Here is a 19,658-nt window from a genome sequence, read left to right as displayed (position 1 = left end):
TTATCATACCACAGTTTGATGTAACTCTATCTCACACCACCCCAGTCATGATACCACCACCAGTCATGTTTACTGCAGAGAAAAGAGGAAACCTGAATGAAAGTTACTGAGATTAACAGCACTAATCACAGCACAAAGCTCTGAGAACAACTATGATACAAAAAAATAACTCAGAGTCTCCTAAGATGCATATGTATGGCTGTCTATCCAACATTCTCACATACCCCATTACATTTATAGTAAATTTAATTGAACTTTCAACTACTATACCAGTCACACCCTTCTCTGTAGCTGCCCAGTCCTCCTGCATGCAGCCAGGCCAGACTGACAGTCCGAAATGGCAAGATCCCCTACCAGCTTTCTCAAACCTGCCCTAAAGGGACTTATGTGAGCACCACAGAGCTTAGCTTCTGCCACGGAAACCAGCTATGGCTCCTCTGCAGAGTGTCCCAGCAGAAGCACCTGTTACTGCTGTGTGCAAAGCAAACTCTGCCCAGGCGCCCACATGGGTGGCAACAGCAGGAAAAGGGAAAACATCTTTACCTTCACCACACTGTCCAGCAGTTTGCGTAAGTTCCGGGTAAATTTCCAGCCCTTGGTTTCCCAAAAACAGAGGCAATGCTCTGTTCACTAAGCGTCTCAACACAAGGGGAAGCCAAAGCTCTTTCCACTGGCAAGCTGGTTGTCCCTGCAGAAGTTAATGAGATGCTCCTCCACCCATGTGGCTTCTCCTTCAGATAAAAAGGTTTTGTATGTATGACTGGAATAACACAGATCTGTTCCACTCTTCCCCTCACTTCTTGTGAGGAAACCTGTGAGCCCTGCTCTGACAGAGATTAAACACCTGTCCCTTGGAACGTGAGACCTCCAAAAAAATGCCCTAGGCTGTTCTGAAGGAAATTACATGAGAAGCACCACCAAGTATTGCTATGAGATTCAGACTAGTAGCCTTTGTGAGAGAGAGTATGCTCTGCCGGATGACCTTCCTGAAGCATTATAACACTAAGTAATTTCACTACCAGAAAGAGTTTTCTCTCACTATAACTCAAATATCAAGTGTGTTATACAGTCATCAGTTTCCTTTCCATCTACAGCAAGTATAAAGTATTTATCTGTTCAAATGTAATAAAACAGCAACGGAAAATTCTGCAAGCAAGCTACAGGTTTAACATTCTCCATTACAGTTTCCATTACAGTTTTCACATGTTAATTCAATCAAGATTTCTGCTGTGATTTCCTCTTAAAGATAATAATCGCTGTTTCAAGAACCTCTGATTAAAATATTACTGGAATGGACCACAAGCAATGCTAACATTATATGTCTATACAGTCCGCTTTGGAGGTTATAATAACATAAGGAGTATAATGATGTTAAACTATTAACTAAATGCAATAAAAAATAAATCCAATCAGATCTGAGTAAAACTGAAGGATTTTAAGGTTCCTATTTTCCACCAGTTACTAACTTCTTTCTATCACAGCTTCAGAATTCTGTAAGTGTTTCACCATTTGGAAAAGTACCCTTAAAACAGTTTTTCCTTTGTGCAAATTTACTACCCTGTGCATGAACATACTAGCTTAGACAAGGCAGATCAGATGCCAAGTCAGCTTTGGACATAAAAGGTAGAAATGCCTTCAATATTGAGAGAAGTGGCACTAGTGAGTCACCAAACAAGATTCGTATCTCTTGTACTAGGCAAGTGCTTGCCCACACAAGTGCAGGGAGCTTTAGCATTTCAAATTCTTAAGATCATATGAACTTTGGAAATGTAATTGTGCTAACCTCAGTGCCCTGGCTAAATTCCCACTTGTGCATTTCTGCCAGAAAAATAACCACCCCTACAGCATCTACTTAATGCAGCACTTCTGTTACTATTCCAAATTGGTATCTGTAGCTAAACAGCTGCCAAATTTCACCTCCAAAGTGATCATTTACTTCAAGAGATATCTTAAGTATATCTCAGCTTAATTTAGGATGACTTTTATAGTCCACCAGGCACATACCACCCATCTAGCAGATGGAGGAATTAAAGACTTACTGATTAATACCCAGAGGAGTGAAAAGTGAATTCTGCTGAAAGAATACTTATTTTATTCCCTGCAGACCAGGGAATCGTGTCAAAAAAAAAAAAAAAAAAGTACAGAAAGATCAGGAAGAGGCCACAGACCCCACAGACCCCATCACTAACAAAGAAAATCTACAGCAGAGGAAGGGCCCAGCGAAATGGTGCATGTCCATGCTGTGGTCTGGACCATGCATGCATGAGTGTTTGGTGCAGGGATAGGGTTAAAGGAGATTTGCAAATATGCAGATGCACAGAGGGGGTTATGACCAAGTGAAGGACTGCTTCCCATAGAGCCAAACCATAAAGAATGTGGGCTTCAGTTACTGAAGACCATTGGGTTGCCTATGAAAAACTGACTCTGCACTTTCCACGTCTGTACTATTTGTTTCCCCAAATATTACCATGTCTAATTTTAATCTGTTAGATGTTACCTTGGCACTTCTGAAACAAAAAATGTGATTGAAAGTTAATTTATCAAATTAGCTTGCCTAAATAATAACACAAATAATCCTAAATGCACACACACAAAACAACAAAACAAAAAGAAACTAAAAAAACCCACAGAAAACAACAGTGTATTTTTACTGTTTCAAATGAAACTATTGGAGGTAAGATAATTAAGAATTAGAAAAACAGGGTAACCAAGGGGTTAAAGATACAATTTACACTTGGGAATTCTCTGTAATATGCTCCTCCTTACCTAGCAGTGCTGCCAAAAATCATCTGACAGGAAACATGAGATTAAGTTTGCCCTACCTAAGTGAACAAAGAGTACTCAGAACAGGCAACCAGTTCATTGCAGAGCGGGAACTTTTCTAATCCTGCTGGAATCTGCAGTGCTGCTCAGAAAATATTACTGAAGTTGTTTTCTTTAACATCTTGCTTCTGGATTATCTCATTCATTTTGATCACACTGCAGTTCTTGCTGTTTCTCCCATAAAGTTTAACTTAAAGCTCCAAACATAATCATGTGGAAAATGGACATTATTGATTCCTATGGTCTATTGTTCCCCCATTCTAACTCCCTGAAGTTCAAGTTCAATCTGGAATTACATCATGTCTGGTTTCTCCTGGTTACCAGACAGCTTGAGACGTGACCACAGCCACAGAGAAAACAAACAGCCTTCTTCACGCTTCTGCTCCCCTATCGATTCAAACATAAACTTTTTTTCTTTCTCTCAAGTATGCTTCAAGTATGGAGCATGGTTAATTTAGAGATTAAGTTCCAAATTAGATTATCTAATGGCATCTTAATGGATTGCTGACCCATTTCCTGTGGGATGGCAGCATTCAAGTCTGGCTTGAATACAATTAATTTCTTAGGAAGTGTTCTGAAGATGTTTGCCTAGATGGAAAGGAAACATAATGTTCTGCACATCTTTCTGCATTACACAGTTGGGTAAAACTATTAGAGTTAGCAATTTAAATTGATAAAGACCAGAAATCATCAGGTTTTCTTTATGTGAATATTTTTACATCAGGATACTTCAGGATTTTTTTTCTTAAATTATAATGAATTGATATTTCTATTCCAAAACATTGCTCAAGGCGATTGAGGGGGATGGGAAGCTGGGGAGGGGGAGAGAGGGTATTGCTCTAACAGGTGTCTGTGTTTGCCAAAATGTGCTTGCCACAGCAATGCTGCTGACTGTGTTAGTCACACATAAGGTACAAGTTAAACACACACAAGGTACTGTGCTACAAAAGCAATGTGCACCCATTCTCAGTTCCCCTCCTCCTTCTTTCACAAATCAGAGATTATCCCATTTGATTGTCTTATCAGCATTATTATCATAAACCCAGAGTGGTGCTAGGGGGAAAAAATGGTGCCTGGAAAGCTGAACACTCCTACAGCTAATGCTGAGAAGGAAATTCAGCACTCTGAGAACACAGCTTCCCTCAGCATCTCCAGGAACAAACCAGCTGTTGTACTATGCTTATGTGTCAAGATAACAGACCAAAAGCAGGAAATACTAACCTATCGCATTTGCCTGTGTAGTATAAATGTAATGCTAAAGTAACAGTTAACCTGTAAAACTAATACAAAAAGATTGTTAAAAAAAATGAATATTAATAACAATAGTAGGGGATAAAAATATATTTGTCAATAGCTAAGTTAAAATGTACACTTTGGCAATAAAAATTCACTTATTGTCTGTGAAAGACTTGCAAATACTCAAAATGCTCTAAAAGAGAACCATCATGCCTGCTTTTATGAGTGGTCTAAATATCAATAGCACAAGTGGCTGGGATTCAGTCTAAAGCTCATGTTATCAGACTTATACACACACACTTATCACTCTCACTCCTGTCTTAAGTCTACTTGTGTACACTTTTCCTCTTATGTAGCAACTGGGACTGTATTTTCCTGAGCAAACCTTACAGATTTGCACAGCTTGCCCTCACCCTCTCTCTTTAGGAGAACAGTTATTATCACAGAACTGTGATTGTGAAAAAAATAAGGGTTTTTTTTGTTATTTTTAAGCTATTCTAAGCATCTTCATATTTACAGGAAAAATTTACCCAAGTGATCTTAAAAGTACTTCAGAACTTAATTCTACTGATGTGCCTAAATGCTGTTCAAAGTTCAGCAGGCATAATAAAATATATACCATAAATGCTGTAAGTAAGCAACAACAATAATGAAAAAATTGTAGAAGATTAGGGTATCAGGAGCAAAATAAAAATTTCTACTTGCAAATACTTTACCAAATAACAGGGGTTTTTTTCCCTCTTTTTTTTAGAATGCTCACGGGTACAGGATGTTTTACATAAGTATTTCCTTTAAAGATACTACAATGTTTAATTCAGCTAAGCAAAGAATTTATCAGTTATTAGTATCACTATTCCTTGAAGGTCTTCTGGTTTTGAAGAAATTGTACATCAATGACTTAAAGTTTTGTGGGGTGTTTTGTTATGTTTTGTTTGCCTTGTACTATCCATATTCTCTCTCTTTTTTTTTTTTTTTCCCCAAAATTCAGTCTTTTGCATATGGACTACTACTGTCTCATACCTGGGACTTCAAGTGCCAACAGATATATCATTCTATAAGGAAAAAAATAAAACCAGAAAATGTATTTTGAAATCTATGTATCATGTTTTGAAACCTACATATTGTATCTACTATCAGGTATGACAAGCAGCTACTAATAAGGCAAAGAAGATAGAAATAACAGAGGTTTCTCATAATTCATGTTCACCAAGTTTCCGAAGTGTGGTTGACCAACAGAGCTCTATGACAAAGCTTTCAGCTTGGCCACCTCTGCTACCTGACTTCTGCAGAGACAGGACAGCTAACACTGAGGAACTGCTCACTTTATCTTCTTGAAGTCAAAGATATTTCTGAAAAATCAGTATTATTGAAATAACCACAAAAGTCTGCTGTAAAAAATCAGATCAAATACCATCACAATAATCACTGCAGATCTGAGGAAGTCACAGAATCATTTAACAAACCATTTTGGAGTAAATTTGACTATATGGACTAGAATATATCTCTTTGCCAACAAGGAACAATTCCTCTTGCAATACATTTTGGTGTTAGTTTTAGTGTTAGAATGGATCACTGCTCCTTAGCCTCAGCAAGTATCATTTCCATTCTTAGATCCTTACCTACATAGGATTTGAAGAATGTTGTATGCCAAATCCAAATCCTAAAAGTCATCTAGTAAGAGAAAAGTAACAGTTTGTTTCTTTGTCCTCCAAGGTTGTCCTTATTTCAAGGCCAAGTATGCATAGTCAGGGCCTATAAAGAGCTGTCCATGGCAGAATTTGTGCCCAGGCTCATCTGGCAACACTTTGTATGTTGGCAGGGCCAAAGCAGCAGGCACCACTCTGGGAGCCACCTGCCAGGCTTTTTTGTTTATAAAGGTGAGTGGATCACACAACATGCTTGTATTCATCACCAATGTTTCCTTGGTCATCACCTAGAAATCTCTTTCCTCCTTTTTCTTTTAGAAAATTCAATTCAGCAAACACTGCCATAGTGCTTCAGCTGGTATAAACAGGTATTGCTTTACAGGGTGCTCGAAGAATGGCTGACTGAAATCATTGAAGGAGATATTCCTAGATAGGCAGTGTGATATAATTTCCTAATGCCTGTCGATGCCCTGAAAAAGCAACACCCTTTGTAACGGAGTATAAATCACACTCTCTGTGCTATACTAGTTCAGTTTGGATTCACTCTTGGCAGTACATTGAAAACTGGCAATTACTGCATGATGGGGATTTATAATGTGAATCACAACCCTTGAGGAGATGAATCCATTAGCAAATTTTCCATTGTGCCATTTAATCTATAAGGAAAAAAATGGCAACACCTTGCTTTTTCACCACATTTCTTCCAGATTTTAAATACTACTGGAGAAAAATTGTAAAAAGGAAAAGTGAAACAAAAATATTCAAGACATTTAAACTTCTTATTTGTAAATGGCACCAATTCTCAAATTCCATAATCACCCTTCCAGTTTAATATTCACGCCTCCCAAAACTTCTAACAATCCATAGTACAATACAGTGCATCAAAAGGCATTTTGTATATAATACACACTCACACTCACACACACAAACTATTCCAAAATACGTATATTTTCATGTGCACACAAATGTCCATGAGGTATTTAAAATTTTGAGAGAGAGTAGCTAGTACTTCACCTGACAGGGTCCCAACCTGCAGGTTTTACATTACAACCCCCATTAAGTGCTGAGTGTTGCAGATAATCCTGCACATGAAAAAGGGGAAAACTGATGTAGTATGGATATGTTGATTTCTTTACATACCTATTTAGAAGCACACACCTCTCTATTACTGTAATTCATCAAGATATGTAAAAGATAATAATGAGTAATTTGTTAATGTACCAAAGCTTAATGGAGTTTATTGTGTTTGCCCTTTTTTCATACAAAAAGAAGCTCTCTTTTGTGTAAATCACTCCTAATTATTCTGTTATTTAGTTGAAAAATAAGATGGTTTACATCTTACCTTCATTTACATGTTAGTGATTTAAATCTACACCAGCAGATTAATCAGAAAAGTCTCTATGAATAGTATGCTCATTCATTGTCCAAAACCACCACCACCTCAGACATCCATTATTATACTAATCTATACCTCTAACAACATGGTTTTCTTTCTGTTAACCACTAAGCCCCCAAAATATGACCTTTAATTCTGCAAACAACATTTTCATTTTTAAAGCCTAAGATCAGTATTCCCTGAAACTTACAAATTCTTTGCATTTGACAGCACAGCATTGTCATTCCAGGTGCTTAATTAGGGTAGTTTTGATATTCAGCTTATACTAAAAATGACCAGAATGCATATGGGAAAAAATGTTATATGAGTGTTTTAATCAAATGCTGTCACATATTCCCCTGAAGGCCTGTTAAAACAGATACTGTAGCTCAATGCAACTTTTTTAGAGGTGGTGTAGGGGTGGAAATAATTAAAATGTTACCTTTGCCAAGTAATTCCCAATGTATCCTCACTGGCACTGGGGTATAAATGCCTGCCGTTTTGATTCATGGTCCAGTCACAAATTCTCAGCTGTCAATTGAAACCTAGCAGTCAGATATGGATCGAGCAGTACTACAGTTTTTAGTATTTAAATGAATACATGCAAACTAGTACTGTACATAGCAAAAGCCTTACTTTCCCAAGAAGCAACTCTGAAAAATAAAATAAAATTTAAAAAAACAAAGAAAAATAACGTATTCTGAGAAATATAAACCTAGAGATTTGCTTAAGATAATGCTACTTTAATACGCTTCTCTATTAATAAAGCATAAAAGAGTAACTAGTGTTTAGCACATAACAATTAGCCATTATTAGATTACCAACTAAGCTGAAATAAAAGGAAATGTTAATATTCAATAGTTAGATACTTTAAGAAAGGAAATAAAAATGCTGTTTTGTCTAAGCAATGCTCTATATAATGTGTACTAAGGTCAAATATAATAAATATCTTGTAACATGCATTTCGTGAAACACAGAAGACATGCAATTTATAGAAAATTTGCCCAATTTAAACATACTGTATGTCCTTATCTTGCTATTTGAGAAGGGTAAAGGTATTTTGTAATTGGAAGTTTATTAATCTAGTGCTACTGAAAGTGGTATTACTTAGCAAGAGGTGATAAAATAACCTAAACTTGTTTTAGACTCCGAATAATTGCATTTAAAATACTTTATTGCATTTTAATGTAATGAGGAATGTACTAAATGTTAGCTGAAACAAATTCTTCCTTGATCTTCAAATCATCAGTTCTGCTTTCATGGGATTGTTCAAGCAACCCTCTACAGCTTTGTTCATTTAACAGCTGCCCTATAGTGTCAGCAGTTTTATTGAAAATACATACTGCTATTTTTAAGAAAATGAACTTATCTGTCTTGTGAAGAAAACATATATTTCAACCTCTGTATACTCACGGCGTATATAAATTGCTGCATCGTTATATATGATACAGCACTCTGAATTTAATATAGTGTTGCTGGGTTTAATTGCATTCAATTCATTCTCAATTCATGCACACAGTCTTTAGATAAAGCAGGTTACAGCAAACAAACAACAATAAACTGTATTCACAGGAGCACAATTAATTGCAGTCTTTTCCTGAAAAATACAAATGCTGAGGACAAGACAGTATTGCAAACCTGACCCTGTCTGGCTGTTAGACTCATAAGCTTCCTGCTGTTAAGGTCGGAGAAATGGAAATGTTAGTCTCTGATGTTTTCATAGGGATTGTTTCTTGTTTGTTATCTAAAGAACTCCAAGGGACATTCTAAAGGCCATTAAAAGCATGACTAAACCACATGAAATTAACCAGAAAAGGAAACATGCAGTCAAAAAGTTTGCTAGAGGTAACCGTGCATAATGCATTGAATATGTTTAAAGAAAGGGGTAAGTAAATATTTAGTTTAGTTGCTATACAAAACAGCATCATAAACCTGATTTTAATATTGAAGACATAGTAAAATATGTCAGCTCAGTTACTCAGTGTACAGTAGATGGATTTTTTGTAACAATCTTTAAGAATGTCAGCATCTTCCTTACAGATGCATATCTTAAAGCTTTATAGCTTAGCTATAAAAACTCCATTCCAGCTGAAACACAAGACTGAAAGGTTAAACCCCCCCTCTTTTCTTCTTTCACAAAACATAAAATCTATGAATAAAAGCCCTTTGGCTGATTAGAACCATAAAAATACTAAAATCCCAAACTTAATGTTACCGAATGATTTTATGGACTTAGGTCTAGCTCAAAAACCTGGCAAGCACTTAGCTTACTATAGAACTTGATTGCATTTGCTGTTTGGGGAAAACAGTAAGGGATTGATACGTTACATTTTACTAAATGAGTTTCTGCACTAAATCATTATATTCTTCCCACAGTCTGTATGGAAACTTATCACATATACAGTTAATGTGTTAAATTTATCATTAAGAAAGCTCCAAAAGAGCTTTTCAAACCCACTTCATAAATGCTAGCAATGACATACTTCATTTTATGTATAGCTATACATATCTCAATACATATACATCTAATTACAGTAACGGTAATAATAGAGCATGTGCATTTTATATATATGCTGTAGATACAGGCACATCTATATGAAGATACATGCTACACCACATTCATACTCAGTGTAAACTGTAGTGCTATTCACCGCACCAACTGTGCCATAACTGTGGTACTGACAACATCCTGAAGAACTGCAGGTCTGAATGACAACAGATTCTGTGGTTAAACCCAGAACTGCAACAGCTGTGCTGAAAAACACCTTCCCAATGTTAAAAACTATTGCTCCACACGCCTCAAAAAGCTCAGGTAGCTGCCATGTTGTCTTTGAAAACTAACATGCCAGAAAAATGTTGTGGGTTTTTTTTTTTTCTCCCTCATATTAAATTCCTTCTCCCAAATCACTCCTGCTTAGACATCAGGGTGTCTAAGACATAGAAATATATTTTCGAAAGTATGTAGAAATATAACTTCTGAAGTCTGACTCTGCATCCTTTACATGTGTTGAGTGCTTTCTGGGTTAAAAGGCTGGAGAATCCTAAAAGAACTCTACAAGCTCTGGTTCCTTTTGATGGAAGATGTCTGTTCAAAGCAGCAGGAATGCAGCCTTTGAAGGATGTCCAGACAGCACAGTAGAGAAAGCCTGGGGGCACAGACCTGAAATGAGTACCAAGCTTTGGAAGGAGGTAGGGCAATTCTGTACAGTACTATGAGTGCTATATGTTGTCTGGAGTCATGCTGAAAGCTTTCTGGCTAGTTATAGTCCTCAGAGTAATTTAAGTGAAGTGAACTTAAGAAGGACTTGAGAAACAGTCCTTATGAGACTTTTAATAAATGCTGAAAAACTAACTTTCTGAAAAATATGCTATGAATGCAAAATAAATGACCTGATTTGGTATGTGACATGGTGAAAAGTCTTTCCTAGAAGCATGTTGGACTGGCCTTCTCTTCAGTCCTATGGCTTCATCATTTTCAGCAAGGCAAGACACATGAACTCTGATAACACCTTCCATCCTCAAAACATTATCAATTATTTTATTTATCTCTCACCTAACCACACAGAAAAAGAACATGGGTCTGTATTTAGAAGCAGAAAAGGATGCCCAGCCTTGCAGCAGATGGCGAAACCCCAGAGGCAGCCCAGCCATTTCCGGGTAGCGGTCTCCTATCCCTGTGAGACATCCTCACTGCTACATTCATGAAGTAGCAGAGAGCACAAAGCCCACTGCAAGTGCCTCTTAGTGGGAAGTGGGGAGACAGAGGGGCAAAAGGGGGAAGCAGAGGAGGAGAGGAGGTTAACAATACATCTGCCGGGGTTTTATTGTCACCCCGCAATCAAAACCCTCAACAGTATGCAAATCCTATGTACATTAAAAACCTATAGTCAACAGCTCAATCTCTAGTCACAGTCTGAATAATTTTTATGGGTTAATATTTAAGCAGGTGCTGTATTCTATTTAAAGAGTGGCTGTTTAAGAATAACATGCATTTCAAGCTTCTGTAATGGCTAGTGAAAGCAGATACATATTTTGGAAAGTGTAATAGAAGACTGTGCTATAGCTTCTGTTAGTTGAGAAAAGCCCATAAAACTTAACATTTGCATATTGTCATTGTTTTGACTGAAACTTCCTTTAAATGTGTTTCCTTTCCAGCAAGCATATGTGAAAGGTGACCTCTTATCCATTTACATACCTCCCTGGTGATCATATGACCCAGTTTTACGTCAAACTGTCAATTATGATAAGGGATACAATAAGAACAGTCTAAGTGTTGATAACCTGTTTCCTGGTTTTACTGAGAAGTTCTGTTTAAGAGTCCACTTGTGTTCTTCTTTCAGCCTTCTGCTGAAAGCAAAAGCAACATCCACCCAAAACATTTTGCAAACATATACTCTGTTCAGTGAGCATTTAAGTTTACAATTCGCATGATGAATAGTAAGAAGAGAACTCCATTTTGAACTGTTGTGATTCAATAACTGAAGGATGCATCTGGTAAGATCAACTTCCTACCGAAGAGGCCGGACAGTGTGGTGTGTAGAAAATAAAAAGCAATCTACAATTTTCTGATTTTGCATTTTAGAGACACAAAGTGTTTCTTACTACCACGTACATAGCAAGTGTCTCATTCAAATGTCCAAGATGTGTGAAAATCAAGCATACCACACACCACATCCAGAAAGTACAAGCTCTAGTAAAAAAACCATGCTAGTGTATTAGTGTAAAGACTGGAAGAGTTCACTAGCTCCTCAGTAACTGGGCCACCATTAGTTAACACAGTTTGCTGTAACAGACATGAAAGCTCTAGAGGTCATTGTCTTCACAGACCTGAACAGCTATCCTGTTTACTTATATTTTCTAATTAAAAACAGAATCACACATACAGTGTTCGAAAGTGCATTAAAGCTAAATGGACAAGAAAGAAAAGCTGTCAGTCATTTCACTCATTCCAACAGAAATCTTATTATTTGTGAAACCATTAATCTGTATGTGCAGTGAATACAGATGTCTATCTATCCATCCATCTATCCATCCATCTATCTTTTTATATGTTTTACACAAGTGCATGATTAGTAGTTCTGGTAATATTCTAGCTTTATAGCCAGAAACAGCATCAACCTGTCTCTTAAGTTTCTGTCATTTCAGGAACATAATAAATTCATGAAGCTGAGAACAGTAACACAAGGAGGCTACAGAACTGTTGTTACATAACCATGAGAATTCTGATTATTAAGCCTTTGTTACTGAACTAATGATCTCTCCATTAAAATTATTTAGCCAAAAGAATGAAGACACAACGGACTGTGTCCACTTGTAGAAGATTGAACTGACTGAGTTGCCTCAATTTCTTGCTTTTTTTCCTATAGTCTGGGCTTAGAAACCACAAACCTTCAGTAGCTGCACATCAGAGAAAAAAGGGGAGGGGAAGGTGCTCCCATATAATTGTGAAGATATCCAATCTTTTATGCATAAATCATGTAAAGTATTTCCCAGCACAGATTATGAGCACCAAGTTCTAGATCTGACTTCCTAAAATAACCCACCAACCACCAATTTAAAACAAAAATCACTCAGGTACCAGCTCTTAACACTTCCCTTGCTCCTTCCTATGGTGCCCTCCCTGGAGTTATGTTATCAATTCTTAACAACTCTCCAAAGCTGATGCTGAATGAAGAAAAGCGAAAACACTGGTCATTAACAATTTGTAACAGAGAGTTAAGGGGGAGCTGACATACCTTTTTTACAACAAAATAATCAGATACATGTGACTTTTTAGATGCCACTGAGGCAAGAGATGTGTTTTGTTACTGTTTATGTCACAGTATAGAAATACCTGGAATTTCAAGGCTGGTAACAGGAAGACCCAGCAGTGATTACAGCAGAAAGTGAAGTGCAAAATTATAATTCCTCTTTAGGACCTTGTCTTCCTATCAATGTAGCATGCTAAGTAAAGCACGTAACAGCATCTTTTTCATAGTGTCTAGACCAATAAAAGCAAATAAATCACTCCCATTGGTGCTAGCTAGCGCTGTCTTTCAAAGTTGTATTCAGTGCTTCCCATCCAAAGGTGTGTATTATAGGTAAATTGTGCTAGAAGTCGTGTACTAGAAGTTCTAGCAAACCATCACTTTGACAAAAGACTCCATGTAAGTGCATGTTGCAAAATAAATGTGTAACTTTTAAATTTATTGTGGTTCCTGTATTTTAAACAGGCTATATAATAATTCTTTTTAACAACAACAAAAAGTATTCAACAGTACACACCAATCTTTCTCTTCATAAAAACTCCTCCAATGAAGTAAAAAAATGTACCAGTGACAATATTTATTCTTGAGGGGTCAATGTGCATCACAGGGCATGGTGAATATTTAAAAGACCTCTCTGGAACTAAAACCATTGGCTTTCTAATTTAGAATTTCTCTTCACTAATACAAAATGATGGATTGCTTTTATTTCATGTAGCCCTTGATTTTACTTTTCACTCATCATGGGCTGCTTTAAACCAAATGCATTTAAAATCTGCCACAAGAAGAGTGGTCTCTTTTAAATTGTTGTAAAGTAATGAAAGGACATAGTAAATCAATCTCATTTCTGCCTTACTATAGGACAACCTTTGCTCTATGAAAATTATTTAGACAATCTCAGTTCTCCACCTCATTTTCTGGGTAATAAACATAAATGATGTTATCTCAGAGATGTCTTTAGGATTTCAGTGAGTGAAGTAAACTAATTTATTAGAAACTTGTATATATGCACTTATATATTTGTGTTTTTCCACCTGAAAAGCTTTGTTGTCAAAGTATTCTGTTCTTTCAAATGGTTTCAGTGGTACATACTATTCTGTAATTTTGTACATATTTATATGTGTAAGCATCCACACATGCACACTCCCCAAGCACACTCAGACAAGCATGCACATACATCCATTGCAAAATTTAGAAAAGAATAGAGAATTCATAGCAAAAATGACACCCTGGCACAATTTTTAAATTTACTATATGTCTTACTGGTCTTCAGTTGATGCTATGGAATTAATATAATGAGCCTACAAGTAATATAATTTAGAAGGAAAAAACATTGGTTTCACGATGGCACTGAAGAATTTTTCTGTTTACCAAGTGCATGTGAGACCTAATTTGCTTTCCTCTTCCCCCTAAGCCATCTGGCTACACATTTTACCATGAAAGGGAGTATAAAACATAGTGCATGGAAACACCAAAGACCGTGATGACCCTTGAGATCCCTCTCACATTTATGTTCCTATGACATCGCTGAAATCTCTGAGTATATTTTCACCTACACAAAGACAAAATTATATATAAGATGCATGAAATAAGCAGTATATGATTTACCTAACATAAACTCAGCCAAGAGAAAATTGGTGCTGACATTACCCTCTGGCATATGACGAGAAGTTTGTAATGCTTTCAATTAATTTGAAAGAAGGTGGACTTAAGCGGTAGAAAATTTGCTGAAAAAAAATAGTGAAAAAAAACTATTGCACATCCCAAAATCAATTGGATGTCAGAGACTTTTCAAAAGATGCTATGTAAAACTTCATACAAAAAGAAATCCAGGAATTACATGCACTGTGTTTAAAAGAGAAATGCTGTGTGTGCTTTAAAATATAAAAAACATGTACTGTACTTCTTTCAGAAAGATCCATGTTATAGTAATAGCAACACATTTCATAATATAACAAAAACAAACAAAAAAAATAGCACTACACCAGTACATCAGAAAATTTACTGAAAAATCAACGGTTGGCAAAACCACTTATTGTAATTTGGTATTTATACAGAAGTGTACAGTCAGGCCCTTCTGGTTAAGAAAAAGTTGGTAAAGCATCAACTACCTTGAATAAATGATCATATTTATGATTTTCTCTGAGCTTTGCATGTGATGGGACATATGCCACCTTGCCTTGTGAGCAGGTAGGGACAGAGAGTTCTATATGAAGCTATGTATATATATATATATATGTATCTCAACAAACACAGAACAGGTGGGTTTTACTGAAAAATGAAACAGGCATGTGTACCGTTAACAGGAACCTAAAACTGAGAAAAAAAAAATACAGTACAATAAATATCAAGGACTATTTAACAGCCCTTTTCTTACTGCCACATTCAGCTTTTTCCCTTGTAACATTTTACATGCTGTTAATTTCAAAATCCTCGACTGTTAAGATCTAGATGTAACACAAGCACACATCATAAAATATGTTTAAGTTTTGAAAGGTCTGAATTTATTCAATTTACTAGCAATGTAGAATTTCTGTATATGCATGGCCTTGTTACTGACTGTAGCTAATTTTTTTGTAAGTTATTGTGAATCTCGGCTGTATATTTTCACAGTTTGGGTAAACACTTCATTTGCATTAAATTTACAGCATTAATGAGATGTGAAATTTAAAATGCTACTTGAAACATAAATGAGGTAAGAAACTAGCCCAAAACCATGGTTTTATCACATTTGAAATCAGCAGACCAATTTAAACCTATTAAACTGGAAATGATCATGTGTTATATTGAAAATTTGGTTTTCTAATTCATCTTATAGAACTAAAACGAAGACATGTAGGCTTAAACATCTGGGGAAAAATAGCTTGAAAATGATAAGCTGGACTTTTTGCTTTGGAAATTTTGTTTATTTTTTAAACTGATTTTGAAATGAGTATTTGTTCCTTATACATCTCATTTTTTATTTTCCTAAAATCATATTAAAGATTACACTCATGAGCTCTTGAAAAACAAAATAATTGAAAGAAACATTATTAGAATTTTCTTAAGATGGCACAAATCTAAGCCATAAAGCGTAAGCTAAACTGAACGTTCTTAAAGGGTTCAGTTTTCTTTTGAGTAAACTTCATCTTCAGAAGACAAATACTGAAACCCTTAGGATCTCAGTCTAATCCAAGATAACAGTGGCAGCATGTATAAGGTAATATCACAAAATCTTCTCTATATCATTACACCTATGTGAAACTTGCCCACCTGTTGTTGGTGTAGGAAGGATGGGTCTCTTGGGCTTAGTCCCACATATCGATTGGCTTGGGATGTGCCTGAGGCTGTGTAGGCTGATTAAGGAAGAACAAAACAGATTGATAAAAATACCAACCTATTATAACTATTACCCTGTACAGGTACATTATAAATATGAGAGATTCAGAGTTATGACTTTGCAGTGTATAGGATGTGTCTGTGGTGGTTTTCCTTTATTTAAACTTTAATAGAAAAAATGGACCCAATTTGGAAAAGCATGTGTAAATTCCTATAAACTTCAATGGAAGCAGCAAGTGTAAATCATAATGATGTCTTTGAAGGAATCACAAGCCTGATTCTCATTTGCATTACACCAATCTGAGGCACCAGTGTAAACACTGGTATTAAAATCTAAAGAGAAAATATTAGTGTACACTTATTCTATGGGTGTGAAGGCCCATCACAAAACTGCAAAAGAACAATAAAAACTGGAAACGAAAGTTCAGTCTATTTACATGGCATGAAATAAATCTTTATAGGCTTTTGCAAACAGGTTGTAATCTGATTAGTATTTTCAGGAGGAGGGAGCTAGTTTTTACTGTGGAATATAATATTAAATATTCAACTCCCCTACACATCAAGAAACAACATTCTCTCAGGGGGACAATTTAAGGGAGTCTCTCACTGTCTGCTACAGAACATTAAAGCAATCCATTTCTGAGGAGAAAGGGAATGATAGGCAATGCTGAGATTAGTTACAGGATATGGAGCGTTCACCTGTAGGTCACATTCCTGTCTGGTCTTCGTCAGTAATCCCTAAAAGTCATTACTCTCTCATGGCTTTTGGTGGCATCTATGAAATGAGGTTATGGTCAAACTCCACTGTCCAGAGTGGAAATGCCCACACTGCAACTTGCAACATCACAACTTGCTGCAGACAAAGCAAAACTACTAAAATTTTTTTCATAGCTATCACAGTCATTATTTGGACTTATTTTGAGAACAGGAGATAACACCCCAGCATAGAGTTAATGTTTTTAATTGCTCTGGTTTGGATATTCTGAGCACTCTGCCTACAAGTGTGAGGCATCGAGGAAGGGGGGCATGGATGGGGTAGAGCTTAACTGACATACATACTGATCAATAAGAGTATCCCATCCCATTAGTGTTATTCTTCAGATATAAGGAGAGTCAGGAGCTTCCAGTCTCTCTCTTGTTCTCTCACTCTTTTAGGGATTCTCACTCTTGATTGCTCTGGGGCGCAGCTGGGGGAGTTTGTTTGTAACGTTTAGTTTGGCCTTTTCCCTTTTTGTAGAGGCCTCTGAGCCTTTTTGCCTTTATCTTCTTTCCTCCCTATTTGAGATCAGCTTTGGGACCAAGTGTGATTTCCTGGGACTGGCTGCTCACCATATTCCTGAGGAATTGCCTTGAGTATCTTTTATTTCTGTTTTATATATATATTTACTCGTAGCGTATTAGTATTTTATTATTTTATTATTTTATTAAACTGTGTTTATTTCAACCCAGGTTTCTCCCTTCCTTTTCGATTCTCTCCCCTGTTTGGGGGCCAGGAGGGAGGGGGTGAGTGAGTGGCTATTGTGGTTGTATTGCTAGCTTGGGTTAAACCATAACATAGAGTAAACACATTTTACTGAAAAACTATGGTTAAAATTAATCAGTTGTTAGAAGAAAATTATGGTGGAGGCCAAAGGGTTCCCCAAATATTGTCAAAGCTAGCTCTGTTCTTTCTCATTCAAAACAGTTCTGCTATTGCACTTCAGAATGAAAAGCAGCACTAATCACTTGCCATTTTATTATCATCAGACTGAGTAATAATAATAACTTGTTGGCTAAGCATTTGTTTCATATATAATATATATATATATTTTGAACAAAACAATCAGTTTTTGCAAATAAAACTATGCCTTAAAATATATTTAGCCTTGATTTTTCCGATTAAGCTAACAGTACTTTGTGTGTCATGTCTATTATGACTGAAAATACAGTTTATTGTACTCATATATAATTTATATATCAGCAGGACATGATCCCTCATTTTTTGCTATTTTCTTCATCAACAAGCTATGTCCCTTCACTTTTTTTGCTCTTACAGTTACCAATTCAGTTTCAAAAAGCTTTACCGAGCAGATAGGCTACTGCACTGCTCTGAACATGTAGCATTTATATGCTATCTCATATGCAGAACTGGCACATTCAAATAAAGCTGGTTTAATTATTGTATAAGTGCTATGGTGACAGACATTGGATCTTTAGGCAAGAAGTTACTTGCACACTGCTATGGAAGCATGAGGAGGCATTGTTTCAAATATCTAAACTAAGATGTCCTAAGGTTCATGAGAAATAGGGTACCCAAGTTCCAATGAATTGCACAAGAAACTGAGTGGTAACTGAGCTGAAAAATGTAATCCAGATTTTTCCTTTATAGTAGGACAATGAACAAATTTGGTTTGCTTTCCTGTAATCATGAATAATATGATCAGATTACCAGAAAACACCTTAACACCTTTCTGACATCGTATTTGTTCTTTTTGCCATTTGTATTAGAAACCCTAACCTCATCTGAGACAGCGATTTAGGCCAGGCAGAATCACACCAAACAGGAAGTAGAACAAAACCATGAATACTTAAAACTACACACAAACTCAGTTTTCTCAGTTTTCTCTTCTGGAACAAAGGGTTAGAGCAACAGCTTCTTGTTTGCTGTTAAAAATGACTCTTCTTAAAAGGTGCAAGAACTAAACTACCAGTACTAGATATACTCTACCACCTGTTAACAAAAATTCTGCTATACTAAAAGAACAGCTAAAATATTTGCATAAATCTATTTGTTTCTACTTAAACAATAGTTTGTCCAAGTCTTACTACTTATCATAGCAATGGCATAACCAGTTTTCCTCCTTTACATCCTTTGCATCCTGGCCACTCCTATGCAATTGAGTCTCATCTCTGCTTCACTTTCTAATGAGAAGATGCAAAGTAGTATAATGCCTGGGAAATGTACAGTTTACGGTCTCCAGTAAAGACAGACTAAAAGTTAGGGACTGTATCCACAGTTCAGATACTAAACAGGTCTAAGGCAAGTAATTTTAATATAATGGATTCTACAGAGTTTAGTATTCTCAAAGACTTGTAAATTTTCTTCTGAAGTGCATGTTCAGGAGTGTCTCCTAAAAATCTTCACCATTCTGATAAATATTGGTAACACTGATCAGCTCAAGTCCAAATAAAAGTTCAAAGACAATAGAAAGGCAGAAAGTAGTTAAAAAGCAATATTCTGCATTGCTGAGAATAAGATGAGTGTTTGGAAGAGAAGAAACTACTCTAATAAGAGACAGGCTCTTATTTCCAAAACCGCAATTCCATTGAAGATAATAGGATAAATAATATGGTCCTATATAGAAATAAAATGTTTATAAAGTTGGCGGGGGTTGTTGTTTGGGTTTTGTGTGTGTGTTCGTTTGTTAAAAAAACACAAAAAAAACCAACCAACCAAACAAACAGTGCATCTACCATCCATTGCAGCAAGGAGGAATTATTTTTTCTTATTTCATATCAGTTGTTTTTGCTAAAAAT

The 19,658-nt window shown here is 36.2% G+C and overlaps 1 protein-coding gene across 16 annotated transcripts in view; it reads right to left on the bottom strand.

The window, feature by feature from the left end:
• Window positions 1-19,658, bottom strand: part of NFIB (nuclear factor I B) — a 279,066-nt gene that overhangs the window by 9,881 nt on the left and 249,527 nt on the right. For 8 of the 16 annotated variants that reach the window (XM_071802714.1, XM_071802715.1, XM_071802717.1 and 5 more), the window contains 2 exons: window positions 16,077-16,159; window positions 7,523-7,611 (listed from right to left, as the gene is read on the bottom strand). The exons of 1 other annotated variant lie outside the window; for it this stretch is intronic. In XM_071802714.1, the coding sequence (XP_071658815.1) occupies window positions 7,523-7,611; window positions 16,077-16,159 (172 nt within the window). Of the gene's footprint in view, window positions 1-7,522; window positions 7,612-16,076; window positions 16,160-19,658 lie in introns of those variants that run through there. 7 more of the 16 variants (XM_071802722.1, XM_071802723.1, XM_065860917.2 and 4 more) reach the window with 3 other exon arrangements.

Source organism: Patagioenas fasciata, chromosome Z (assembly GCF_037038585.1).
Source record: "Patagioenas fasciata isolate bPatFas1 chromosome Z, bPatFas1.hap1, whole genome shotgun sequence".
Lineage (NCBI taxonomy): Eukaryota > Metazoa > Chordata > Aves > Columbiformes > Columbidae > Patagioenas > Patagioenas fasciata.
Note: the sequence above shows the minus strand (reverse complement) of the source record. Positions and strands in the feature narration are given on the sequence as shown.